Genomic DNA, 22,877 nt, shown 5'->3' with positions numbered 1-22,877 from the left:
GCTTGGCCAGGCACAGTGGCTCATGCCTATAATCCCAGTACTTTGGGAGGCTGAGGCGAGAGGACCGCTTGGTCCCAGGAGTTCGATAGAGACTAGCCTGGGCAACATGGTGAGACCCTATGTCTTATTATTATTATTATTATTTTTAAAGAAAAGTGAGAAGGATTTTATTAGAAACTCTAGATTTTACTTCTCCACCGCTTACCTTTAACTTTCTCTGTTACTGCTGCAGAGACTATACAATACTACATAATAAACATCCTGGGTTCTTTCCCATGGGATGAGAGGTCCACTGTACTGTACTGCCTGGCCTGCCATCTTAAATTGAACATGTTGTCACCTGAGATTAGGAGCATAGGTGATGGACCATAGGTTAACACATCTAAGTTATGAAAACACTAAAAAGTAACATTGGAAAATCAGTAATGTTAATTCTCAATGCACCCTTTGAGCTTTAAAATTTCCTACCCAATAGAAGTTACTCATGTTAGAGGAACTGAACACAATAGGTCAACTAAGCACTAATCCAAACAGGAGATGTTTCTACTGAGAGCTGACCTCACTAAGGAACAGCAGTATACAGCCTGACTTTCTGGGTACCGGGCTGGGTTGCTTCTTTTTCTAAGGGGCTTGGACAATGAAAATCCTGATTGTAAAAATTACTCCAGAATTGTGTGGCATCCATTGAAGCTACTGGGCACTTCTTTTCCTTTTTTTTTTTGAGACATGAGTGTCTGTCATCCGGGCTGGAGTGCAATGGTGCAATCTCGGCTCAACGAAACCTCCACCTCCTGGGTTCAAGCGATTCTCCTGCCTCAGGCTCCGAGTAGCTGGGATTACAGGCATGTGCCACCACACCCAGCTAATTTTTGTATTTTTAGTAGAGATGGTGTTTTGCCATGTTGGCCAGGCTGGTCTCAAACTCCTGACTTCAGGAGATCTGCCAGCCTCGGCCTCCCAAAGTGCTGGGATTACAGGCGTGAGCCACCGCGCCTGGCTGAGTACTTATTTTCAGTAGTAAACATACATTAAAAAAAAATTAAGGCCGGGCGCGGTGGCTCACGCCTGTAATCCCAGCACTTTGGGAGGCCGAGATGGGCGGATCACGAGGTCAGGAGATCGAGACCATCCTGGTTAACACGGTGAAACCCCGTCTCTACTAAAAAATACAAAAAACTAGCCGGGCGACGTGGTGGGCGCCTATAGTCCCAGCTACTCGGGAGGCTGAGGCAGGAGAATGTCGTGAACCTGGGAGGCGGAGGTTGCAGTGAGCTGAGATCCGGCCACTGCACTCCAGCCTGGGTGAGAGCGAGACTCCATCTCAAAAAAAAAAAAAAAAAAATTAATCCTAATTAACTTCATTTGACAGGTTAGAGATTTGACAGGCCAAACTCCATCATCGAGCTGACAGCATGCACCTCAGGTCACGCTTTCCTCGAGCTTTGCCACTTGCCCTGTTGTATACTAACTTGAGGAGAAAGACACAAAAGATGTATATGTAAGAGATCAGTACTACCTAAGGAAAATCATGAAACAGTTATTTATAAAACTGTTCACAAGGTTTGTTTTTTCTAATATAAAATCAATTCTCTATACCTGAACGACATACATCTAATTTGGGTGGGAATTTGTCACCCCAATTAGACTTCATTCAGGCTCCTTTCTGGGGTTGGGTGACTGAATCGTGTTTAACACAAAAAGTCATTTGGTACAATTTTGTTATCTCTACCAAGAATAATCCCTTTCTTATATTTGAATCCTTAAAATTCACTTGTCAAAATAATACCAAACGTATCCCCGAAGAAGCAGTAGTAAGATTCTTGGTTTTTTTTTTTTTTTTTTTTTTTTTGAGACAAGAGTCTTGCTCTGTAGCCCAGGCTGGAAGTGCAGAGGCATGATCTCAGCTCACTGCAACCTCTGCCTCCCGGTTCAAGCAATTCTGTTGCCTCAGCCTCCCAAGTAGCTGGGATTACAGGCGTGTGCCACCATGCCCGGCTAATTTTTGTATTTTTAGTAGAGACGGGTTTCACCATGTTGGCCAGGCTAGTCTTGAACTCCTGACCTCAAGTGATCTGCCTCCTCGGCCTCCCAAAGTGTTGGGATTACAAGCATTAGTGACCACGCCCAGCCACATTGTTGTTTTGTTTTGAGACAGAGTCTCACTCTGTCACCCAGGCTGGAGTGCAGTGGTGCAATCTTGGCTCACTGCAACTGCCTCCCGGGCTCAGGTGATTTCCCACTTCAGCTCCCGGGTAGATGGGACTACAGGCACCCACGACCATGCCCAGCTAATTTTTGTATTTTTTTGTAGAGATGGGGTTTCACAATGTTGCCCAGGCTGGTCTTGAACTCCTGGGCTTGAGCAATCTTCCCATCTTGGCCTTCTAAATTGCTGGGATTGCAGGCATGAGCCACCATGCCCGGCCAAGATCTTACTGATTACCATATTGCTTCAAGAAGCCAAGCCAGTTTCCAGTATTCCCCATTTGCTGGGGAGTCTTGGTACTTTGGGCAGAAGCAACTGGTAAATTGTTAATTGGAAGGGTAGGTGGTATACATAACTACGTATAGCCAAACTTAGGGCATCTAGGCTTACAATTACTATCCTGACTTGATAACAAGTGTTCTGATGTTAACCTGAAAATGGGAATAATGCCAAATTTGTGTAACTTAACATCTACATATACAGGGGGGAGAACTGAAGTTACTATCAAACCTGGAATCTCTATGATCAAGGCTAACAGTAGTTATCTAAGAAGCAAAGGACCTACAATTCTTAGACTTGGAGTCATATTCTTTAAGGACGTGTTCTGAAACTGTAACAATCAAGCATCTGGTTTCCATGTATTTCTCCCTCAGAAATGATGAAGTACAAGTAAATATGAAGGTATAGGATAAGACACATGCTGCTTTCTTGCTCTTGAATGGAGACAGTTTTCCAGCCATCTTAACCCCTTTACACAAAACAATTTGTGTTTTATAGCAAATAAGCGACTCAACATAATTTCAATATGGTGTTTATCCACCAGTACTTTCCTTTCAGCTTCTAGTCCCATGACAGGTTTGTGAAGTCATCAGTTACATTAGCCAAGACAGGCCCCGACTTGAAGTCTAGAATGTTTTTCCCACTATATGCCAAAGTAGAATGTGGGTATCTCAGGGTCATTTTTGTTGTTCAATTTCCCACCTGTATAATTGTTACGATTCAGTTTCCTTTTGTGTCTAATAAATCTTGTTCCATGAAATGATCAATTTCTTCTGAAATAATTCTATCAATAAGGTAAATATGCAGATTAAGGAAGAATTTAATCTAAGTAAAAATCTAAAAATAGAATGTGTCTTCTAATGTATGACTGCATTCTTAATACATCAATGCTATTAGTTTTTAAGGAACATTTGGAGTATCTAATCATTGACAATTTCACACTACTCTTCCCTCTTAAAAATAGTGATATTTGATTGAAATCGTAAGTATGCACAACTCTTTGTGACCCTTTCAAGCCTAGACCAACATGTATAGACCCATCAGAGGGACCCATATTTGACATTCATTCAACAGTCTTTTCCAAGCATCCTGATGCAGGCTCTGTTACAGGCCATGGGGACATAAGCATGAATACCTCCCAGCACTGAGAGACTAAAGGCATCAGACACAGGAGCAGTTATACTCCAGTGTGGGGAGCCCTGAAGAGGCAAGGTTCCCTCCCTGTCTGGAGAGAAGACACAGGTGTCACAGGAGAGGCTGAGTCTTAAAATACGAGTAGGAGTTTGCCAGCAGATGCCAAGGAATGGAGATATGAAGAATTTTGTAGGTCTTCTTTCCAAGGACAAGCCTGGCGTCACGTGAGACACAGAACCTAAGCTGTCAAATTGCTGTGGTGTGCAGGTTACCCTGTAGTGGTGTTCACACCATCAACTGGTTTCTTTTGTAGCTCACAGAGCACTTTGAATGCTCCTGCCAGGGCTGTCACCACAGAAGCGATCCATCTGGCAACCTCTTTAAAGTCTTAGTACTGAGATCCCAAGTCTTGAATTCATGAATATTTGATTTTTCTAGTTGTAGATTTCTTTCAGTAGCATTCAGAAATGGGAAGAGCAGATTCTACATCCCTTGGAGAGGTGCTGGGGTCCACCACTGTCATCTCTTAAGCAGCATTAAGCAGGTCCAGGCTGGCCTGACACTTGCATTGCTGAGAACCAGCTGCTCTCCAATCCTTCCAGTAAGGTCTTTTCTTGGCACAACGGCGGATTCCTGCGGGGGCCTGGGACCAGACTGAACGTGCAGCATCAGTGCTGCCCTCAACAGGTGGCACAGCAGGTTTATATGGAGCAGAACGGAGAAGTAATTTACTACCATGATTCTTTGGGGCATTTAGTTGGTGTTTACACTCTTTCTGAGTTCCAGCAGCTGAGTTTGTTTGCTTGAAAGGCAAGCATGATGACAGAATCTCCTGGAATTCGCTTCTGGATGCATTCTATTCAGGAGGCTTTAAAGTGTCTTCATGTCTATCCTCTTCTTCATTATTTTCTCAGAGCAAGTAACCTTTAGACAAGGGCTTTTCATACACCATGGTCAGAAGCCAACACTGAGGCTTTTATATGAGGTGGGGGACACTTGAAAACATGAGAGTCAGGATTAATGAAATGACAGAATCCTGTCCCCAGCCAGGTATACTGATCCTTTGTCCCTTTGGAGGTGCCTAATGTCCAGTCCTTTTCCTAAAACCAGCCTGATTCCTGCAGTGACCTACTCTTTCCATGCAGGCTCCCTGAGGCAGAAAACTCAGGATTCTGTCTCCCAGTGAGAGAGTGAAAGGGCACAGCCAGGGACTGAGGAGGTGCCCAGGCCCACCTACTCGCGTGGCCCCTCCTCGGATTCGGGGCATTTCTGAGTCTTGCCGTGATAGCACATGCAGCGTGAGCGATGCCTAGGCTTCCTGGGGACACCTGCACCCACTCCTGCTCCTCCCTACTTTTTTTTTGTAGTAACGTTTATTTTTATTTTATTTTTAAAACATGCACTTAATTGATCTTGTTTCTGTAGGAAACTTTATGTATTTTGAAAAGGTGACCTATGACACTGTTCCTAAATTTGAAATCTAGGCTAAGTTCCTGGAACCCATTTGATATGGTTTGGATCTGTGTCTCCACCAAATCTCATGTTGAACTATAATCCTCAGTGTTGGAGGTGGGGCCTGGAGGGAGGTGACTGGATCACGTAGGCAAATTTCTCATGAATGGTTTAGCCCCATCCCCTTGGTACTGTCCTCGCAATAGTGAGTGAGTTCTCATGGGAGGCGGTTGTTTCAAAGTGTGTGGCCACCTCTCCTCCTGTACTCTTGCTCCCGCTCTGGCCACATGATATGCCTGCTCCCCCTTCACTTTCCGCCAAGAACTGGAAGTTTCCTGAGGTCTCCCCAGAAGCTGATGCTGGAGCTACTTATTTATTTATTTTTGAGATGGAGTCTCACTCTGTGCCTCAAGCTGGAGTGCAGTGGCATGATCTTGGCTCACTGCAACCTCCGCCTCATGGGTTCAAGTGATTGTTCTGCCTCGGCCTCCCAAGTACTGAGACTACAGGTGTGCGCCACCACGCCTGGCTAATTTTTGTATTTTTAGTAGAGATAGGTTTCACCGTATTGGTGAGGCTGGTCTCGAACTCTTGACCTTGTGATCCACCTGCCTTGGCCTCCTGAAGTGCTGGGATTACAGGCGTGAGCCACCGCACCTGGCCTGGTGCTAGAGCTCTACAGGCTCTGATTCCTGTAGAGCCTTCAGAACCGTGAGCCAATTAAACCTCTTTTCTTTATAAATTACCCAGTCTCAGGTAGTTCTTTTTTTTTTTTTTTTTTGAGACAGTTTTCATTCTGTCACCCAGGCTGCAGTGCAATGGTGTGATCACAGCTCACTGCAGCCTCAACCTTCTGGGCTCAGGTGATCCTCCCACCTCAGCCTCCCGGGTAATATTTTGTATTTTTTGTAGAGACTGGGTCTCACTTTGCTGCCCAGGTTGGTCTTGAACTCAAGCAATCCGCCCACCTTGGCCTCCCAAAGTGCTGGGATTTACAGGCATGAGCCACTGTGCCTGGTCTCAGGTATTTTTTTTATAGGAATGCAAGAATGAACTAATCCACTGTTTTTCAATCTGTTTAGGAAATACTAAAGGATATTATTAATTAATAAAAGTGTGCCTTCTGGCTGGGCGCGGTGGCTCAAGCCTGTAATCCCAGCACTTTGGGAGGCCGAGACGGGCAGATCACGAGGTCAGGAGATCGAGACCATCCTGGCTAACACGGTGAAACCCCGTCTCTACTAAAACTACAAAAAACTAGCCGGGCGAGGTGGTGGCGCCTGTAGTCCCAGCTACCCGGGAGGCTGAGGCAGGAGAATGGCGTGAACCCGGGAGGCGGAGCTTGCAGTGAGCTGAGATCCGGCCACTGCACTCCAGCCTGGGTGACAAGAGCGAGACTCCGTCTCAAAAAAAAAAAAAGTGTGCCTTCTTACCTTACCTCCCAACTGTCAGTTTGCTAGGTCAGTAACATTTTTTGACATTAATATATTTTTGTAGATTCATCTTCGATGAAAGTAAAAAAATAGTAAGTGGTGGTATAATGTTATTAACTATGTACAAAATTTGGATTAGAAAAACAGTGGGGATTTTTTGGTGATTGGGGATAGGTCTCTTTAGGGAGTATGGTAGTTGCAGAAATTAGTATTTGTTTATTCTTTTTTAGTATTACTGGGCAATATGGTGGGTACACTGACTCACCAAATTCGAACTCTGTGATAACGTGCACATGCTTACCACCATTTATCAGAGGAAGACATCAAGCTCAAGGAGACTGACTTTATGATTTAGTGAGTAAGAGGCTGCCTTGCTAGTTTCAGGCCTTATTCTTCTACCCTTCTGAGCCCCTGCTTATGGCAGTTGGCACTTTCTCCTCACTGTCTCTGACATTCAGGAAGAGTCTAAACACTGCTCCTTCCTTTCTGCCCCAGCCCCTGCTATCACCCTGGGTGTCTTCAGTGAAAGCATGATGCTCACCCAAAACCTGGCTTCTCAGTTCTTTAAATGCCTCCTGAACTCAGCCACCCTCTTCCAGGTACTTATCACCAACAGAAACCATACTACCTCTGAAACCCCTGACCATCATTTCTTATCCTTCTAGCTCGCCTGTACTCAAGCCATGAACTCCAGCACATTCCCATCATACAGCAGCTCTGCCCTAGCTTCACACCTCTCTTGTGCAGCCCACACACGTTAGCCCCATCATTGTAATCTCTTCCTTATAAATAACTCAGTATTTTTGTCCCTTTCTACATAATACTTTGCAAAAAGTAGCCCTTCTCCCATCAAAAGTCATTTCCTCACTGGTGCTTTGGATCCCACCCCCTCTCACTTTCCTGGAGACTGTTTCTATCGTACCACTGCTCTGTCCTGCAACATCAGTCCTGTGCTCTCTACTGGATTACTCTTAGCAGCAGCTACTATTTTGAAAACATTCTCCCTTTGACATCCATATTCTCTTCTAGCTGCCTCATTTCTCTGCAACTGTTTACAGCCAAACTTCTAAAGAGCTGCCTACACACTAATTCTACTTCCTCGCCTCCCATTCTTCAACATACTGCAATTCCTACCATCCCCACCACCCCTTCCTTGTGAAATCCCTTTCAAGGCCACCAACAGCCTGCATGCCGCCAAATCCAATACGCATTTGTTCCGGCCTTGGCCCTCTTTGATTCTCTCAAACAGTAAACACATTTTGATGTCCCTTCTTTCTTGAAATATTCTCCTCATCTGTCTCTGTGGCAGCGCAACATCCTGGTTCTCCTCTTCCCTGAAGGCTTGTTCCTTCCCAGTCCCTTTCTGTTTTTCCTGACTTCTTTGTTGGCTCCTCTTCACTCTATATGATCCCTAAATAATGCTGTACTTCAGGGCTTGCTTCTAGGCTACCTGCTTTTTTATGTCTCCTTTTTTCTTAGGTAATGTCAAAGCCTCAATTTCTGGGGCTCTAAATATCCTCTATTTTCTGATAACTCTATAATCTATATCTCCATCTTGGGTCTTTCCTCGGAGCAATAGATCTGAATGTCCAAATATCTCTACTTCTATGCCTCGCCGATATTTCAAACTTTTATTTTATTTTTTTGAGACAGGGTCTTGTTTGTCGCTCAGGCTAGAGTGCAGTGGCGTGATCTTGGCTCACTGCATCCTCTCTCTCCCAGGCTCAGGTGATCCTCCCACCTCAGCCTCCCAAGTAGTTGTGACTACAGGCGTGAGCCACCACACCCAGCTAATTTTTGTATTTTTTGTAGAGAAGGGATTTTGCCATGTCACCCAGGCTGGTCTTGAACTCCAGGACTCAAGGAATCCACCTGCCTCAGCCTCCCAAAGTGCTGGGATTACAGGCATGAGCCACCGTGCCTGGCCTGGATATTTCAACCTTAATGTGTTCAAAAGAGCCCCCAGTTTTCTTTGCAACACTCCCTCCCCATCTCCCTCCCCCCGTCTTCCCCATCTCAGTAAACGGCACTACTACACACATATCCTGTCACTCTGGCCAGAAACCTGTAAGTCCTTTTGATAACTGTTTCCTTCATTCCCCAATTGTTACCCATCAGCATGTCTACTTCTACCTCTAAAACAGACCTCAGATATAGCTAGAGTAGTTACTGTCTATCTCAGTACCACCGTTTGTTTTCTCTATAGCATCAACTTCAATGTGTGATTATTTGCTTACCTGTCGATTTTTTTCCTGCACTAAAGTGGGATCCATGAAGGCAGACATCATACTTTGCTTATTTACTACTGTATTGCCAGAAGCACAAGTTAGGTCCTTAATAGGTATTTATTAAATGAATGAAACTCTTTCTAGAAGAAACCACAGACCCTAGACTGTAATTTACCCTAAGGGAGAATATAGGCATTTAGACAAAAAAAGGTATCCGCTGGGTTTGGTGGCTCATGCCTGTAATTCCAGCACTTTGGGAGGCTGAGGCAGGTGGATGGCTTAAGCTCAGGAGTTTGACACCAGTCTAGGACAACATGGTGAAACCCCATCTCTACAAAAAAATACAGAAAAAATTAGCTGGGTATGGTAGCACACGCCTGTGGTCCCAGCTACTCAGGAGGCTGAGGTGGGAGAATAGCTTGAGTCCAGGAGGTGGAGGTTGCAGTGAGCTATGATCATGCCACTGCACTCCAACCTAGGTGACAGAGTGAGACCTCATCTCAAAAAATAAAAAGTAAAAACAAACAAATGAAAGGTATCTTATAACATCTTGCAAACACCTCAACATGTATTCCAATATTCCTAGTATAACCTCTCTTCAGATTCTTTGCCTAGGAAAGCACAAAGAAATAGAGAAATAAGACTGGCCACTTGTGAAGCGCAAAGAACAGAGGCCCTGCTCAGGTCCACCTGTGAACTCTCTGCAAAGAACAGAGGCCCTGCTCAGGTTGCCTGTGACGTTTTTCTAGAGTAATAGAGCACTAGGTTTGGAGTTGGTCAGGCCTAGAACCAAATCTCATTTCTGGCATAAGTTGTGTCTTCTCTCGAGTTATTTAAATACTCTAAGCCTGTTTCCTCAACTGTTATTAGAAAGACAACCATGACTGAGGATTAAATGATCACTTGTGGAGGGCCCTGCACAGTGCCTGACAGCCAAGAGATACAAAAATGGTAGTGGTCAACAAGTTAAGCCCAGCCTCTCCCATTCCAAAACAGAGCACTAGAGTTGGTAAGAATATGAATGAGAATCTGATGTAGAGCAGATGCCTTTTTAAAAAACTCTAATATATCACTGCCACTCTTTTCTAGCAGCCAAGGGCAGGAATTATCTTGACCTGACAGGGTGTTGTAGAAGGGGAGAAAGAATAATGGACTTGGAATAAGCTGATCTGAGTCTGAATTCCAACTCTACCAACTGCACTTTATGTGAATTTGTACAACTCATTTAATCTCTTTAAACTTTTCCCTTGTATGTAAAATGGAATTATACTCCTAGCACAGTGACAGCCCTCATGGACAAGAAAGAAATGTTCTGTAAGTCTTAATTTTATAGACACAAAAGCAGAGGTAGACTGTGTGGTTAAGTAATTTGGGGCTGGTGGTCATCAGACCCCAGGTAGAGACAGACCCCAGGCTACAGGGTGAGTTCTCATTTTCAAGCATGAAAAAAATGAACACAATGTTCCCAACACTCAAACACCATGTCAGGCCTCTGAGCCCAAGTTAAGCCATCGTATCCCCTGTGATCTGCACGTATACAACCAGATGGCCTGGAGCAAGTGAAGAATCACAAAAGAAGTGAAAATGGTCGGTTCCTGCCTTAACTGATGACATTCCACCATTGTGATCTGTTCCTGCCCCACCTTAACTGAGCAATTAACCTTGTGAAATTCCTTCTCCTGGCTCAGAAGCTCCCCGATTAATCTTGTGAAATTCCTTCTCCTGGCTCAGAAGCTGCCCAACTGAGTACCTTGTGACCCCTGCCCCTGCCAGCAAGAGAACAACCCCCTTTGACTGTAATTTTCCACTACTCACCCAAATCCTATAAAACAACACCACCCCTATCTCCCTTCGCTGCCTCTTTTCGGACTCAGCCCGCCTGCACCCAGGTGAAATAAACAGCCTTGTTGCTCACACAAAGCCTGGCTGGTGGGCTCTTCACATGGACGCATGTGACACACCACATCTTCCACTCTAAGATGCTATTAATAAAAGACAAAATGGCTACTGGAGTCTTTCTGCAGACTCTCGTTGGTAAAAGTGTTACTACGTAAAGCTCACATGCTACAAGGAAACTAAGGTTCTCTGATGCTAACAATGAGAGCTGGTAAGCAATGTTTATAAAATTTCTCATTTCTGTTCTCTTGGCTCTTTCTTTGCTAATGCTCCAGGAATGTGAGCAATGCTCCCAAACTTAACATCAGCAGAAATGGCTGGGCGAGAGGGGTATATGCAACAGAGACATGCATTAATCTTTTGTCTTTATTTGCTGCTCTAGTTTAAATCCTCAAAGAACTGTTGGAATGTAGTTTTCTGGAAGCCTAGAGAAAAAGACCATCGGTCATGCAGGAGTCAAAACCTGTTTGTGTCTTCACTCTCAAAGTCACTGGATCCTCCCAGAACAAGAAAGCGGGTTTTGTTCACTTTCTCAATCAACAATGTTTTGCTCAAGTTCTTTCAACACTTCAAAATTCAAATCCATGATACCTTAAGAATTCAAATAATCAAAACAATGCTTCTGATTCTATTGTTCAAGTCCAGATTTACTGTCAAGAGTAAACAAGTTCTATTCTTGTAACTGAGAGCTCTGAGAGAGGCTCATTAGCTTTAATGACCAGCTTAGAGTTTAAATTGATAAACAAGACAGGCTTGGGGGCTATTTCTCATCAACTCAGTTGTAAGAACTTGAGGAAAACCTATCTACTGGTAATGATTTCAAATGTTAGATGGAGAGATTATCTTCTGCATAATTTATCAGATTTATTTTCTGAAAATATTTTTTCCTTAAACTGATAAGGAGGTGATGATAAAGCTAAATTCAATAGTATAATACAAACATTTTTATAGTAACCAATCTATGAAGGCTCATCTAAGCACCCTATAAATTATTTCACAACACACTTAGCAGTTATATTCTAACATCTATTTCCATCAGTTGCCTCAACTCAGTCTTGGCACTCAGGCCTTCTGCTGTGAGGTATAGTTAGGAGAGAAAGATGAAAACAGGGCTAGACCTGCATGTGGGTTTAACCCTAAAGGAACAATTAACAATGGGACAACAGGTTCCTGAAAGATGTCATCTGGGTCTGCACTAGCACAGTCTGAAGCTAAGCTATGCTCATGTTTCCAGACCTGCATCAGGTTGATTCTCCGCCTCTTCCCCCAAGCCCTTGATAGCACAAAGAAATCCCTCATTAAAGTACACATAATAATATGGAATTTTTCTAAGGAGAAGAGTCAGAGGCATTGTTCTTAAAAAGGAACTGAATGGTAGAGAATAAAATGAGACTGGGGTTCTAAAAGAGGATATGGCTGGGATCTCTGGCTCCTGGCAACAGTCATATTATCACATTAAGCACTAAAATGCAATACCATACAGAAATAAAGTTTCCATCTTAAGGCAAAATTCAGCCTCTGGAAACACCCAATTCTACTTCTCTGTTAAGCAACCACCTGAGAGAACCAGTGAGTACCAACAAAAAAAAGGAGAATGGAGCGAGACTCGCCGAGCCGCAGACCCTGAGATGTGGATCTTTGTGAAGACCCTCACAGGCAAGACCATCGCCCTTGAGGTCGAGCCCAGTGATGCCACTGAGAATGCCAAAGCCAAAATTCAAGACAAGTAGGGCATCCTACCTGACCAGCAGTGTCTGATAATTTGAGGGCAAACAGCTGCAGGATGGCCGCACTCTCTCAGACTACAACATCCAGAAAGAGTCCACCCTGCACCTGATGCTGTGCCTGCGAGGTGGCATTACGGAGCCTTCCCTCTGCCACCTTGCCCAGAAATACAACTGTGACAAGATGATCTGCCACAAGAGCTGTGCTCACCTGCGCCCCCATGCTGTCAACTATTGCAAGAAGTGTGGCCACACCAACAACCTACGTCCCAAAAAGGTCAAATAAGGCTCTTCCTTCCCCAGAGGGCAGCCTCCTGCCCAGGCCCTATGGCCCTGGGGCCTCAATAAAGTGTTCCTTTCATTGACTGGAGCAAAAAGCAAAGAAAAAAAAAAGAAATTGATCACCTCCATTTCATACATCGGGGGCCCAAGGATGTCTTTCAGAGCATGGAAATCAATCAAAATCGGCATTTCAGGTGGTAGAGCCAAGTCAGTAGTGTCACTGATAGATTCAGGTTTTTCATCTTCTAAGATGTGTTCTCTGCAACCTAAACGGAAAAAAAAAATGTATTTAGAAGTTCTAAGACATGGGGGAGGAGGGAGGAATTGCATTGGGGAGTTATACATGATATAAATGATGAATTGATGGGTGCTGACGAGTTGATGGGTGCAGCACACCAACATGGCATAAGTATACATATGTAACAAACCTGCACGTTATGCACATGTACCCTAGAACTTAAAGTATAATAAAAAAAAAAAAAAAAAAAGAAGTTCTAAGACATTTGCAGGCTGGAAAATTCACTAGCAGTAAATATCAAACAAAAGCCCAGTCAGTGGACCTCAAAAGTTCAGTCACTTTTATGCATTTATCAAGGCACAGACATTCACCTGCGTCTCTGTGGCATTTCAAGAGCTTGTCTTTCAAGAGTTCACCGAGGGTGGTATTTGCAATTGCCTTGTTCAATTACTTTTACTTGCTTATTGTCTATCTCCCCCATTAAAGTGTAAGTTCCAGAAGGGAAACAACTTTGCCTGTCTTTTTTGACCATTATATTCTTAAGAACAATTCCCAGCACTATTCAACTTAATGGCCTACAGCTAGGCCAAAGACTGAAGGGCTAAATGCAGTAGGTTACTTTGCATTCTGTGATCTAACAATTCTCTGTTCCATCAGAATAACTCACGGCTTGTGACAAACTTTTCAAGTCCCTCTTCAGAGGAGTCTGATCAGGTGTCCCCTCCCCTCCCCTCCTCTCTCTCTCCACACCCGCCCCACTTTTTTTTTTTTTTTTTTTTTTTTTGAGACAGGGTCTAGTGCAGTAGTGTTAACACAGTTCATGCTGCCTTGACCTCCTGGGCTCAAGCAATCCTCCTTCCTTGGCCTCCCAAAGTGCTGGGATTACAGACATGAGTTGCTGCACCTGGTCAGGTATTCTGTTTTCTAATGGGCAATGTAAACCTGGACATGATGGAACCCATGTAAGCAGTGCCTCTTTTGTAAGCATATAGCTTAACTCTAAGGTTATCATTTTCTAATAAATAAATATAATTGGCAGCGCCAGGGTAAGAGAATACAAAGACTGGTTTGAAATCCCTGTAATAATGGGCCATCTCCTTTACCTGCCTATAAGCCCTGCATGGCTGATATCTTGTCCAAATATTGACTCATTTTGGTTTGGACCTAGACATACAAGGAGCAGGACCCAGTTGACTTATCAGACCACCTTCTGTATCAATCTTTGTAATTCCAGTTCAAGTAATGAAAAATATTACATAATCTGTGGCCAGAAACCAAAAATGGGGAGTAGAGGTTTTAAAACTGCAGGAAATACTTGGCTGTATTCGATCTCATTCCCAGCTTTTTCTTTTAGTTTGTCATAATTGTTCTAACTTCTTGTCTCATGAAGTGTTTTGTTTTAAAATCTTTCATTACCTTTTTTTTTAACATACTATTCCTTCTGAAAGTGATTGCTTTATATATTAATAGGCACATATAATAATTATGCAGTTATCTAACATTGTCTGTCTATATTGTTTGAGATGGAATCTTGCTCTGTCACCCAGGCTGCAGTGCAGTACCTCCGCCTCCTGGGTTCAAGCGATTCTCCTGCCTCAGTCTCCCAAGTAGCTGGGATTACTGGCACACGACACCATGCCCGGCTAATGTTTGTGTGTATATGTATATTTTATATATATATACGTTTTTTTTTTTTTTTGAGACAGAGTCTTGCTGTGTCACTCAGGCTGGCGTGTAGTGGCACAACCATGGATGACTGCAACCTCCACCTTCTGGGTTCAAGCGATTCTCCTGTCTCAACCTCCCTGTAGCTGGGACTACAGGCATGGGCCACCATGCCCGGCTAAATTTTGTATTTTTAGTAGAGATGGGATTTCACCATGTTGGCCAGGCTGTTCTCGAACTCCTGATCTCAGGTGATCTAACCACCTCAGCCTCCCAAACTGCTGGCATTACAGGCATGAGCCACTGCACCCGGCCTAATGTTGGTGGTTTTAGTAGAGATGGGGGTTTCACTATGTTGGCCAAGCTGGTCTCGAACTCCTGACCTCAGGTGATCTGCCCACCTCGGCCTCCCAAACTGCTGAGATTATAGGTGTGAGCCACGGCACCCGGCCTAATGTTTGTATTTTTAGTAGAGACGGGGTTTTACCAGGCTGGTCTCGAACTCCTGACCTCAAGTGATCTGGCTGCCTCGGCTTCCCAAAGTGTTGGGATTACAGGTGTGAGCCACCGTGTCTGGCAATATATCTCTATATACTTATTTTAGTTTTGCTGTGGTTCTTCCATTTTTTCCACTAACTCTTTTCCTTTCAAAAGTGATTACTGAGTATGTTTAATACTGGTAGACCCTTATTTTATTTTTATATTTTCTTGGACCTCACAGGGATGAACCTAACTTTAAATTCTAACAGTAACTGGAGACATCCTGAGTGTCACTAAATGATGCCAATGCGAACTTTTGGGTGAGGGATTCTCCCACTTTCCTCTCCTGCTGGGCTTTAGTGGGCTTCTCTTCAGGACTGAAACCATGAATGACACAGGAAAGAAAACACAACAGTTCATATTTTCTGCCAATGGAAACCAACAGCAAATGATGTCGAACAAAGCATTAAACCTCTCACTACCTGTCTCCGCAGAATTGTTGTGAGAATTAAGAAGAAAATTCTTTGTAGACTGCAAAGAGCAAGGCACTGTTTATCACCTATGTTAAGTCTTGAGTTATATATATTCTTATAATCGTACCTCTGTAACATCACTTGTTCTTTCAAGGTTTGGCCTGACCATGTCCTAGGGACATCTTCCCCGATTTTTTTGACTTCTTTTATAGCATTCATTTGCTTCACAAAATCTAGCAATTCTGGGTTAGTCAGCAGCTTGTGGAAATGGGAGATTTTCTGCTTGCTGCTCTTTTTCCAGTATATTCCAAGCAGTATCAATGATCAAAGCTGGGAAAGCACTCACCTGATCAGTTTAGTGACATGCAGATCTCAGAGTGGAAAAGAAAGTAGGTGTCATTGCTTAATTAAAATTAATGCACAGAAGAAAAGCACTACCTGTCTAAGGTTACTACACTCTACAGATGGAAGGTAGTGGTACTCAAAAACTTCAGCCAGTGCAAAAAGAGCTTACAAGTTTCTCCAGTCTGTGGTGCTTTGTGACAAGCTTTTCTGAGATCTAATTACTATTGCCAGCTTGTATTTCACTATCACAGGAGGAAGTAAAGCTCAGTGGGTGAAAGCCAACCCACAATTACATAACCAATGCTTTAGGACATCCAATCCTTTTCCAAGTGTAGTACGGGGTTCAGTGTTCTGAGCACTGGGGGAGTGGGGTTGGGAAAGCTATTTCTAATGCAACTAGACCTTATAATATAAAAGATGACAATTTAGGGCAGCAGCAGATGTGTTATTAAAAAAATTCAATAAACTCAAAAATAAACTGCATTTCAAAATGTTCCATCATTAGAATATATGCCTAGAAAACTAAGGCTTCAGTCAAGAAAATGGTGTCAGCTAACTGGGAGAGGCAGGACAGCACTGGATTTTGAGTCACCCCCCGGATTGTGTGTAATGCAAAGTGAGAGTAGGGAAACACTGGATCTTCCTAGAATACCCACTTTGATTCCTCATTATAAAATAAACAACAAGCAAAATGTCATCTCACAAAGATATCACTCAAGGAATGAACCCCGGTTATATCTGCACCTTCTGGGTTGTATGTGCAAGCATTCAAGCACTCAGCCCTAATACCATGTTCTCTCTTGTCAGAAAGGACCAGCACCAGGAGAAGAAAGTGGCATCGTCCCTGAGATTAATTGCTGGCCTTGCCCAAGATTGCAACATTCAAGCAATATGGACTTTTTAAGGCAAGGGGAAACACAACAACAAAAAGTTCAACCTTCCAACACATCAGGGACCCTGACCCTAAGTCCTTCCTACTGGAATCGTGCAGTTTTCTTCTTATATACCTTTCTTTCGGACTCAAATAGTGGTTCTTAACAAATGGTTAATACTCATATAAAAACAACTATTATTTCACTGAGAAGCAAAGAAATTCAAATTATAAAAACAAGCTGGTTACCAAAACAACCAGTAAAGTTTAAGAAATGACAAAGGCCAATGTTAAGGAAAGTAAAGAGATCTTCTCAAACACTGTTGCTTACGAAAGTATAAACTGGTTCAATCTTTCAGGAAAGCAATATGGAAACAGACTGAAAGCCTTCCAAATATTTAGAGTCTCAGACTCAGTGGTTCTTTTTTTGCAGCAATCTATCCTCAGAGAAATACACAAAAGTACAGGCAAGGGTTTGTGCACAGAGTCACCCATTGGAACACTACAAATAACAGCAAAACTTAGATCCAATATAAGCACCCAACATTAGGAACATGGTTAAGTAAACCATGGCGTATCTATCTGGTAAAACACTACAGTCACTAAAAATGGTTTCCTAAGTGTTTTCAAGTAATGTGAGAAAATTCTTTCAAAACAATGTTAAACTGAGGAAAAGGGAGGATATAACATTTCACACAGTGTGATTTTTACATACACAGTAGTCACCCCTTCTCCACAGGGGATATATTTCCAGACCCACAGTGGATACCTGAAACACAGGATAGTTCAGAACCCTATATATACCATCTTTTCCCTATAGATATGTACTTATGATCATGTTTAATTTATAAATTAAGCAAAGAAAGAGACTTACAACAATACTAATAAAATAAACCCAGAATGCCAGCATCACTGCTCTTGGCTTTGGGTCCATTATTAAGCAAGGGAAGGGTTACTTGAACACAAACACCCTGATACCAAGACAGTTGATCTGGTAAGTGAGATGGCTGCTGAGTGGCTAAACAGGCGGGAGTCATACTGCATGGATATGCTGGACAAAGGGAGGCTTCCCGTCCGGGGTCACACAGAGCAGGATGGCTCGACATTTCAGCACACTGCCCAGAATAGTGCACAATTTAAAACTTTTGAGTGGATTATTTCTAGAATTTTCCATTTAATATTTTTGGATGATGGTTGACCGCAGGTAACTAAAACTGCAGAAAGTGAAGCTGCAGGTGAGGGGGGAGCTACAATGTCGTTATCATATGAATGAAACGATACAGTCCAAAATGGTAAAAGAGTTATGCCCTGAGTTATGAGATTAACATTACATGAGATATTAAAAATAAATCATTGTCTCCAGTCCTGACTCTGAATTCCCACCTATGTGGCCTAGAACAAGGTGACTTTACCTCTTTGTATCTGGTTTTCTAATCAGCAAAACCAGAATTACAGTATTCTCAGAGAGTTGCTGGGAGAATTTAGTAATGGTCAAGAGCTTTAATATGTATAGATGAGAGATATTCAATTATATACTAGCTCCCACTCCCCCCATTTCCCCCCTTTTTTTTGAGACAGAGGCTGGAGTGTAGTGGTGAGATTTCAGCTCACTGCAACCTCTGCCTCCTGTGTTCATGCGATTCTCATGCCTCAGCCTCCTGAGTAGCTGGGATTACAGGTGTGTACCACCACACCTGGTCAATTTTTTTTTTTTTTTTTTTTTTGGAGACGGAGTCTCCCTGTGTCATCCAGGCTGAAGTGCAATGGTGCAATCTCGGCTCACTACAACCTCCGCCTCCTGGGTTCAAGCGATTCTCCTGCCTCAGCCTTCTGAGAAGCTGAGATTATAGGCACTTGCCACCACACCCGGCTATTTTTGTATTTTTAGTAGACACGGGGTTTCACCATGTTGGTCAGGCTAGTCTCGAACTCCTGACATCGTGATCCACCCGCCAAGGCTTCCCAAAGTGCTGGGATTACAGGTGTGAGCCACCGCACCCAGCCCAATTTTTGTATTTTTAGTAGAGACGGGGTTTCACCATGTTGGCCAGGTTGGTCTTGAACTCCTGGCCTCAGGTCCTCCTGCCTTGGCCTCTCAAAGTCTTGGGATTATAGGCATGAGCCACTGCATCTGGCCTTTTTTTCTGTCTTTGTTTTCCTTTAGCAAATTCTCCCAGATCCTGATGGCTCCCTTTTTAGAGTAATACTTACTATACAGATTTCTATGACTCACATACTCTTACCCCAGACCCTTCTATTACAAGAAAACAAAGTGCTCTCTACAATCTCATTCTACCCAGCATCCCACAGACAGGACTCTGACCACAATCACACAAGTGTTGGGAATCACATAAATTAAAAATACATAAAAGCCCCGTTAAACAGAGGTTGAAAAGAAAGGACATGGAAATATAAAATGAGTAGAATAAGCTAGCTCTACTTCATCCCACTTCCAACTATTTTTCCACTTAAATAAAATCAGTCTGAAAACCGGAGGGGGCTAGTGTTTTTTAGTTGATTTAATCTACTCAGGGGTATCTCCCAGCCCTTCTTTACTAGGTATTATCGGCCTATTAATACCTATGAATACCATTATCTGTGTCTGATTTGGAACATCGCCAAGATAGTCGGGGCACAACCATGGAGTTTCCCAGCATTAAAGCAGCAGAGATGCACACAGCACAGGGGCAGAACCAGCAGTGCACTCATGGCATGGACTGTGGTGATGGCAGTGAACAAAGTGAGAGTGAAATGCGGTGTAGCCCTGAAGGGGGCTAAGCCACCCTCTAGAGCTGATGGGAGCACTAGAGCTATTATGGAGGGAAGTCCTACAGGGGACAGCCTCCTCTGGGGAAGGACTGGACTTTTCCTAAGCAGCTATCACTCGGACACAGTCAACTGTTCTCCACTCACTTTCCCTCTGCCACAGGAACATGATTTCAATGAAAACAAGACCAACAGCCAAAGAATTGCTGTGGGAAGAGGGAGGGAAGGGAATTATTGAAAGGGGAAGTAAGGAGGGAGGATAAGGGGGTTGTAATACCTCAGGATAGTAGCTCTCTGTTAAAAAATAAAAAAGTTCCTTGCTGTTTGAAAAAATCTTGATGCAAAATGGGAGATCTCGGTAGCTCTTGGCCAGTGATCCAACCAATGGCAAGTAGCAGGGAGGCCAGAAACACAAAAAGCGCAACACCCACAATTCCTCAGAATGCGGTAGAAATGGAGACTATCTAACCACAGAGGGCCTTGGATATCTATCATCATCTTTATTCAAGGTAGAATTTTAGTGATCACTCCTTATTCTCTATACCCTGCTTAATCTGAAGCATATATAATATCAAGCTTTCAACCCCAGTCCCATGAGTTCAAAAGCTAAATTTTGTGGTAACAGGAACCCCTTCTTCTAAATGATCAAAGAAGTGTTCATTTTCACAAACAGCAGGTTCTTAATGCCTGTGGGGTAGGAATGGAGGAGGGAAGGATGGGACATACCAGAGCCTGTTAATTGCAGCCAGCAATAAAACAAGGTCCAGAAATGGGGATAATTTTCCAAGAAAGGACTACTACTGTTTCTGTCATACTAATATCATGTCTTTGGGAAACTGTTGGGAATGTGTAAGCTGCATTCTGATGCTTAGCAGAATTCAGGAAGAATCAGGAATTCATGAAGCACAGGACAGAACCACAATAAACAGAACTTTAAACGCTGGGCAGAAGCTTAAAGATCCAGTCTAACCCTCCATTTTATATCTAAGGAGACACAGACCCAGTTTAAACAAGCTTAAACAAACTGCCTAAGTCCACAGCGTTTACAGACAGTATTAGGACTACTGACTCTCAAAGACACTTTTTGTCCCAACCTAAAGTCCAGTCTAGAAAAGCCACCTGTAGTTGGTGTGGATGTGGAGAAAGGAGAACTCTTACACACTGGTGGCTGGAATGTAAATTAGTACAGCCATTATGGAAAACAGTATGGCGATTTCTCAAATTTTAAAAGTAGAACTATCATATGATCCAGCAATCCCACAAATGGGCATTTATCCAAAGGAAATGAATATGTCAAAGGGGTATCTGCACTTCCATGTTTGCTGCAGCACTATTCACAATAGCTAATATATGGAATCAACCTAAGTGTCCATCAATGGATGAATGGATAAAGAAAATGTGACATATATAAACAATGGAATATTATTCAGCCACAAAAACCTGGAGGACATTATATTAAGTGAAATTAGCCAGGCACCAAAAGACAAATACTGTATGATCTCATTTATATGTGGAATCTAAAGAAGTTAGAGTTAAGTGGAATCTTATAGAAGCAGAGAGTAGAATAGTGGTTACAAGAGGCTGGCAAGGGGAGAGACAGTGGGGATGGGGAGAGATTGGTCAATGGGTACAAAATTGCAGATAAATAGGAGGAATAAGTTCTGGTGTTCTACTGCAGGGGTCCCCAAACCCTAGGCTGTGAACCAGTCAGTACCAGTCTATGGCCTGTCAGGAATCGGGCCACACAGCAGGAGGTGAGCAGTGGGTGGTTGAGCATTAGGGCCTGAGCACCGCCTCCTGTCAGATCAGCGGCGGCACTAGATTCTCCTAGGAGCTCGAACTCTATTGTGAATTATGAACTGTGCATGTGAGGGATGTAGGGTGGATGCTCCTTATGAGAATCTAATGCTGATGATTCGAGGTGGAAGAGTTTTATCTTGAAACCATTCCCCCACAGGTCCGTGGAAAAACTGTCTCCCATGAAATTGGTCCCTGGTGCCAAAAAGGTTGGGGACCACTGTTCTACTGCACAGTGACGATGGTTAACAATATTGTATATTTCAAAATAGCTAGAATAATTTTAAATATACTTACCACAAAGAAATGATAAATATATGAGGTGACAGATACGCTAAACAGCCTGATTTGATTTTTACACAATGTATACATGTACTGAAACATCACACTATACCCCATAAATATGTATATTATGTAGCAATTTAAAAAAGAACAAATGGGGCCCCAGTTTCCTTATCAATAAAATGAAAGTCAGATTGGATGAACTCTACTCTCCCGTACCATTCGTCACAGGGCCTTATCAAAATAGATAGTCAATTGTGGTTTGTCGAATTAGACCAAATTTCAGCTATGTAATTCTTAAATTTTATCAACATCTGTGAAAATGATAAATCATCAAAATACTTATTACTTTAATTTGACAAAGACTTACTGTTTTAATGCTAATTTTGTCAAGTAAACAAATATTTTATCAGCAAAATTAATTATGTAACAATTATTTCTGAATGATTAAAATTTTTTCTTGCAAGCTGAATTCCATCACACTGGCTTCCTGAGTTGTGGAGTAGGAGCTAAATGGAACGTGGAGATGGTTGTACTTGTGTCAGGGGCAAGAAACGCGTTACTGGAGATATAAAAAAAAAAGATGGCAGAGGGGTTATATGTGAGGAGGAGATGTTTACATCTCAACTCTCTGGCACACATGATTTCAGACCATGTTTAAGCATGGAGAGAAAGACATAAATGGTTGCGGTTATACAAACAACCAAGTTGTTTTGTTTTAACCAAGCCTACTTTAAAAAGTGACATGAAATGCTGGGATTTCGAGTGGCTTTCTTATTGCACAAAATAGCAGAAATATGTGTCACAAGGCTAAACTGACAAGGATATAATGCATCTAAGGACCTACCAATGGTAAGGCAGAAAAGGGAAAACAAAGTGTCTTTCGAAAAAATCAGAAAAACCTGAGTATTTCCAACTGTATAATTTGTGCTGTCATTTCAGGTTAATCTTTTCCAAAACAACATCTTCCCAGCCAGAGGAAGTGTGCTAAGTACAACTGAGATTCAAGTTACTGGCCAGGGCTGCCAAGGCATTTGGGTCTACATATTTTCAAACTTTTTTATTTTTTTTAAAGGAACTAGCTATAATGGAGAAATCTGTAGATCAAATGCCCAGAAGAACCTTCAGGCCAGCAATAAATCCTTTTTCTTTCTGTTGGTATTTTCTTCATTATTTTGGGGGTGGCAATACAACCTTACCATTACCAAATACATTTTCTTTCAAGTTTACCTACTGAACATTTCTACACAGTAACCACTGAGATACAGCTGGAAGTTATGACTGTGACTTCCATCATTAAAAAAAAAAAAAAAAAATTTAGGTTTT

At 42.7% G+C, this 22,877-nt stretch overlaps 1 protein-coding gene and 1 pseudogene across 1 annotated transcript in view; one reads left to right on the top strand and one right to left on the bottom strand.

Annotated features, from left to right (window-relative positions):
* Positions 1 to 22,877, bottom strand: part of LONP2 (lon peptidase 2, peroxisomal) — a 112,818-nt gene that overhangs the window by 5,287 nt on the left and 84,654 nt on the right. Inside the window, exon 12 of the mRNA XM_017868655.1 lies at positions 12,758 to 12,900. Coding sequence (XP_017724144.1) covers positions 12,758 to 12,900 — 143 coding nt within the window. The remainder of the gene's footprint in view (positions 1 to 12,757; positions 12,901 to 22,877) is intronic.
* Positions 11,612 to 12,739, top strand: LOC108527398 (ubiquitin-like; annotated as a pseudogene).

The sequence above is a fragment of the Rhinopithecus bieti genome, unplaced genomic scaffold, assembly GCF_001698545.2.
Source record: "Rhinopithecus bieti isolate Rb0 unplaced genomic scaffold, ASM169854v2 scaffold_618, whole genome shotgun sequence".
NCBI lineage: Eukaryota > Metazoa > Chordata > Mammalia > Primates > Cercopithecidae > Rhinopithecus > Rhinopithecus bieti.
This window is presented reverse-complemented; position numbering and strand designations above follow the sequence as displayed.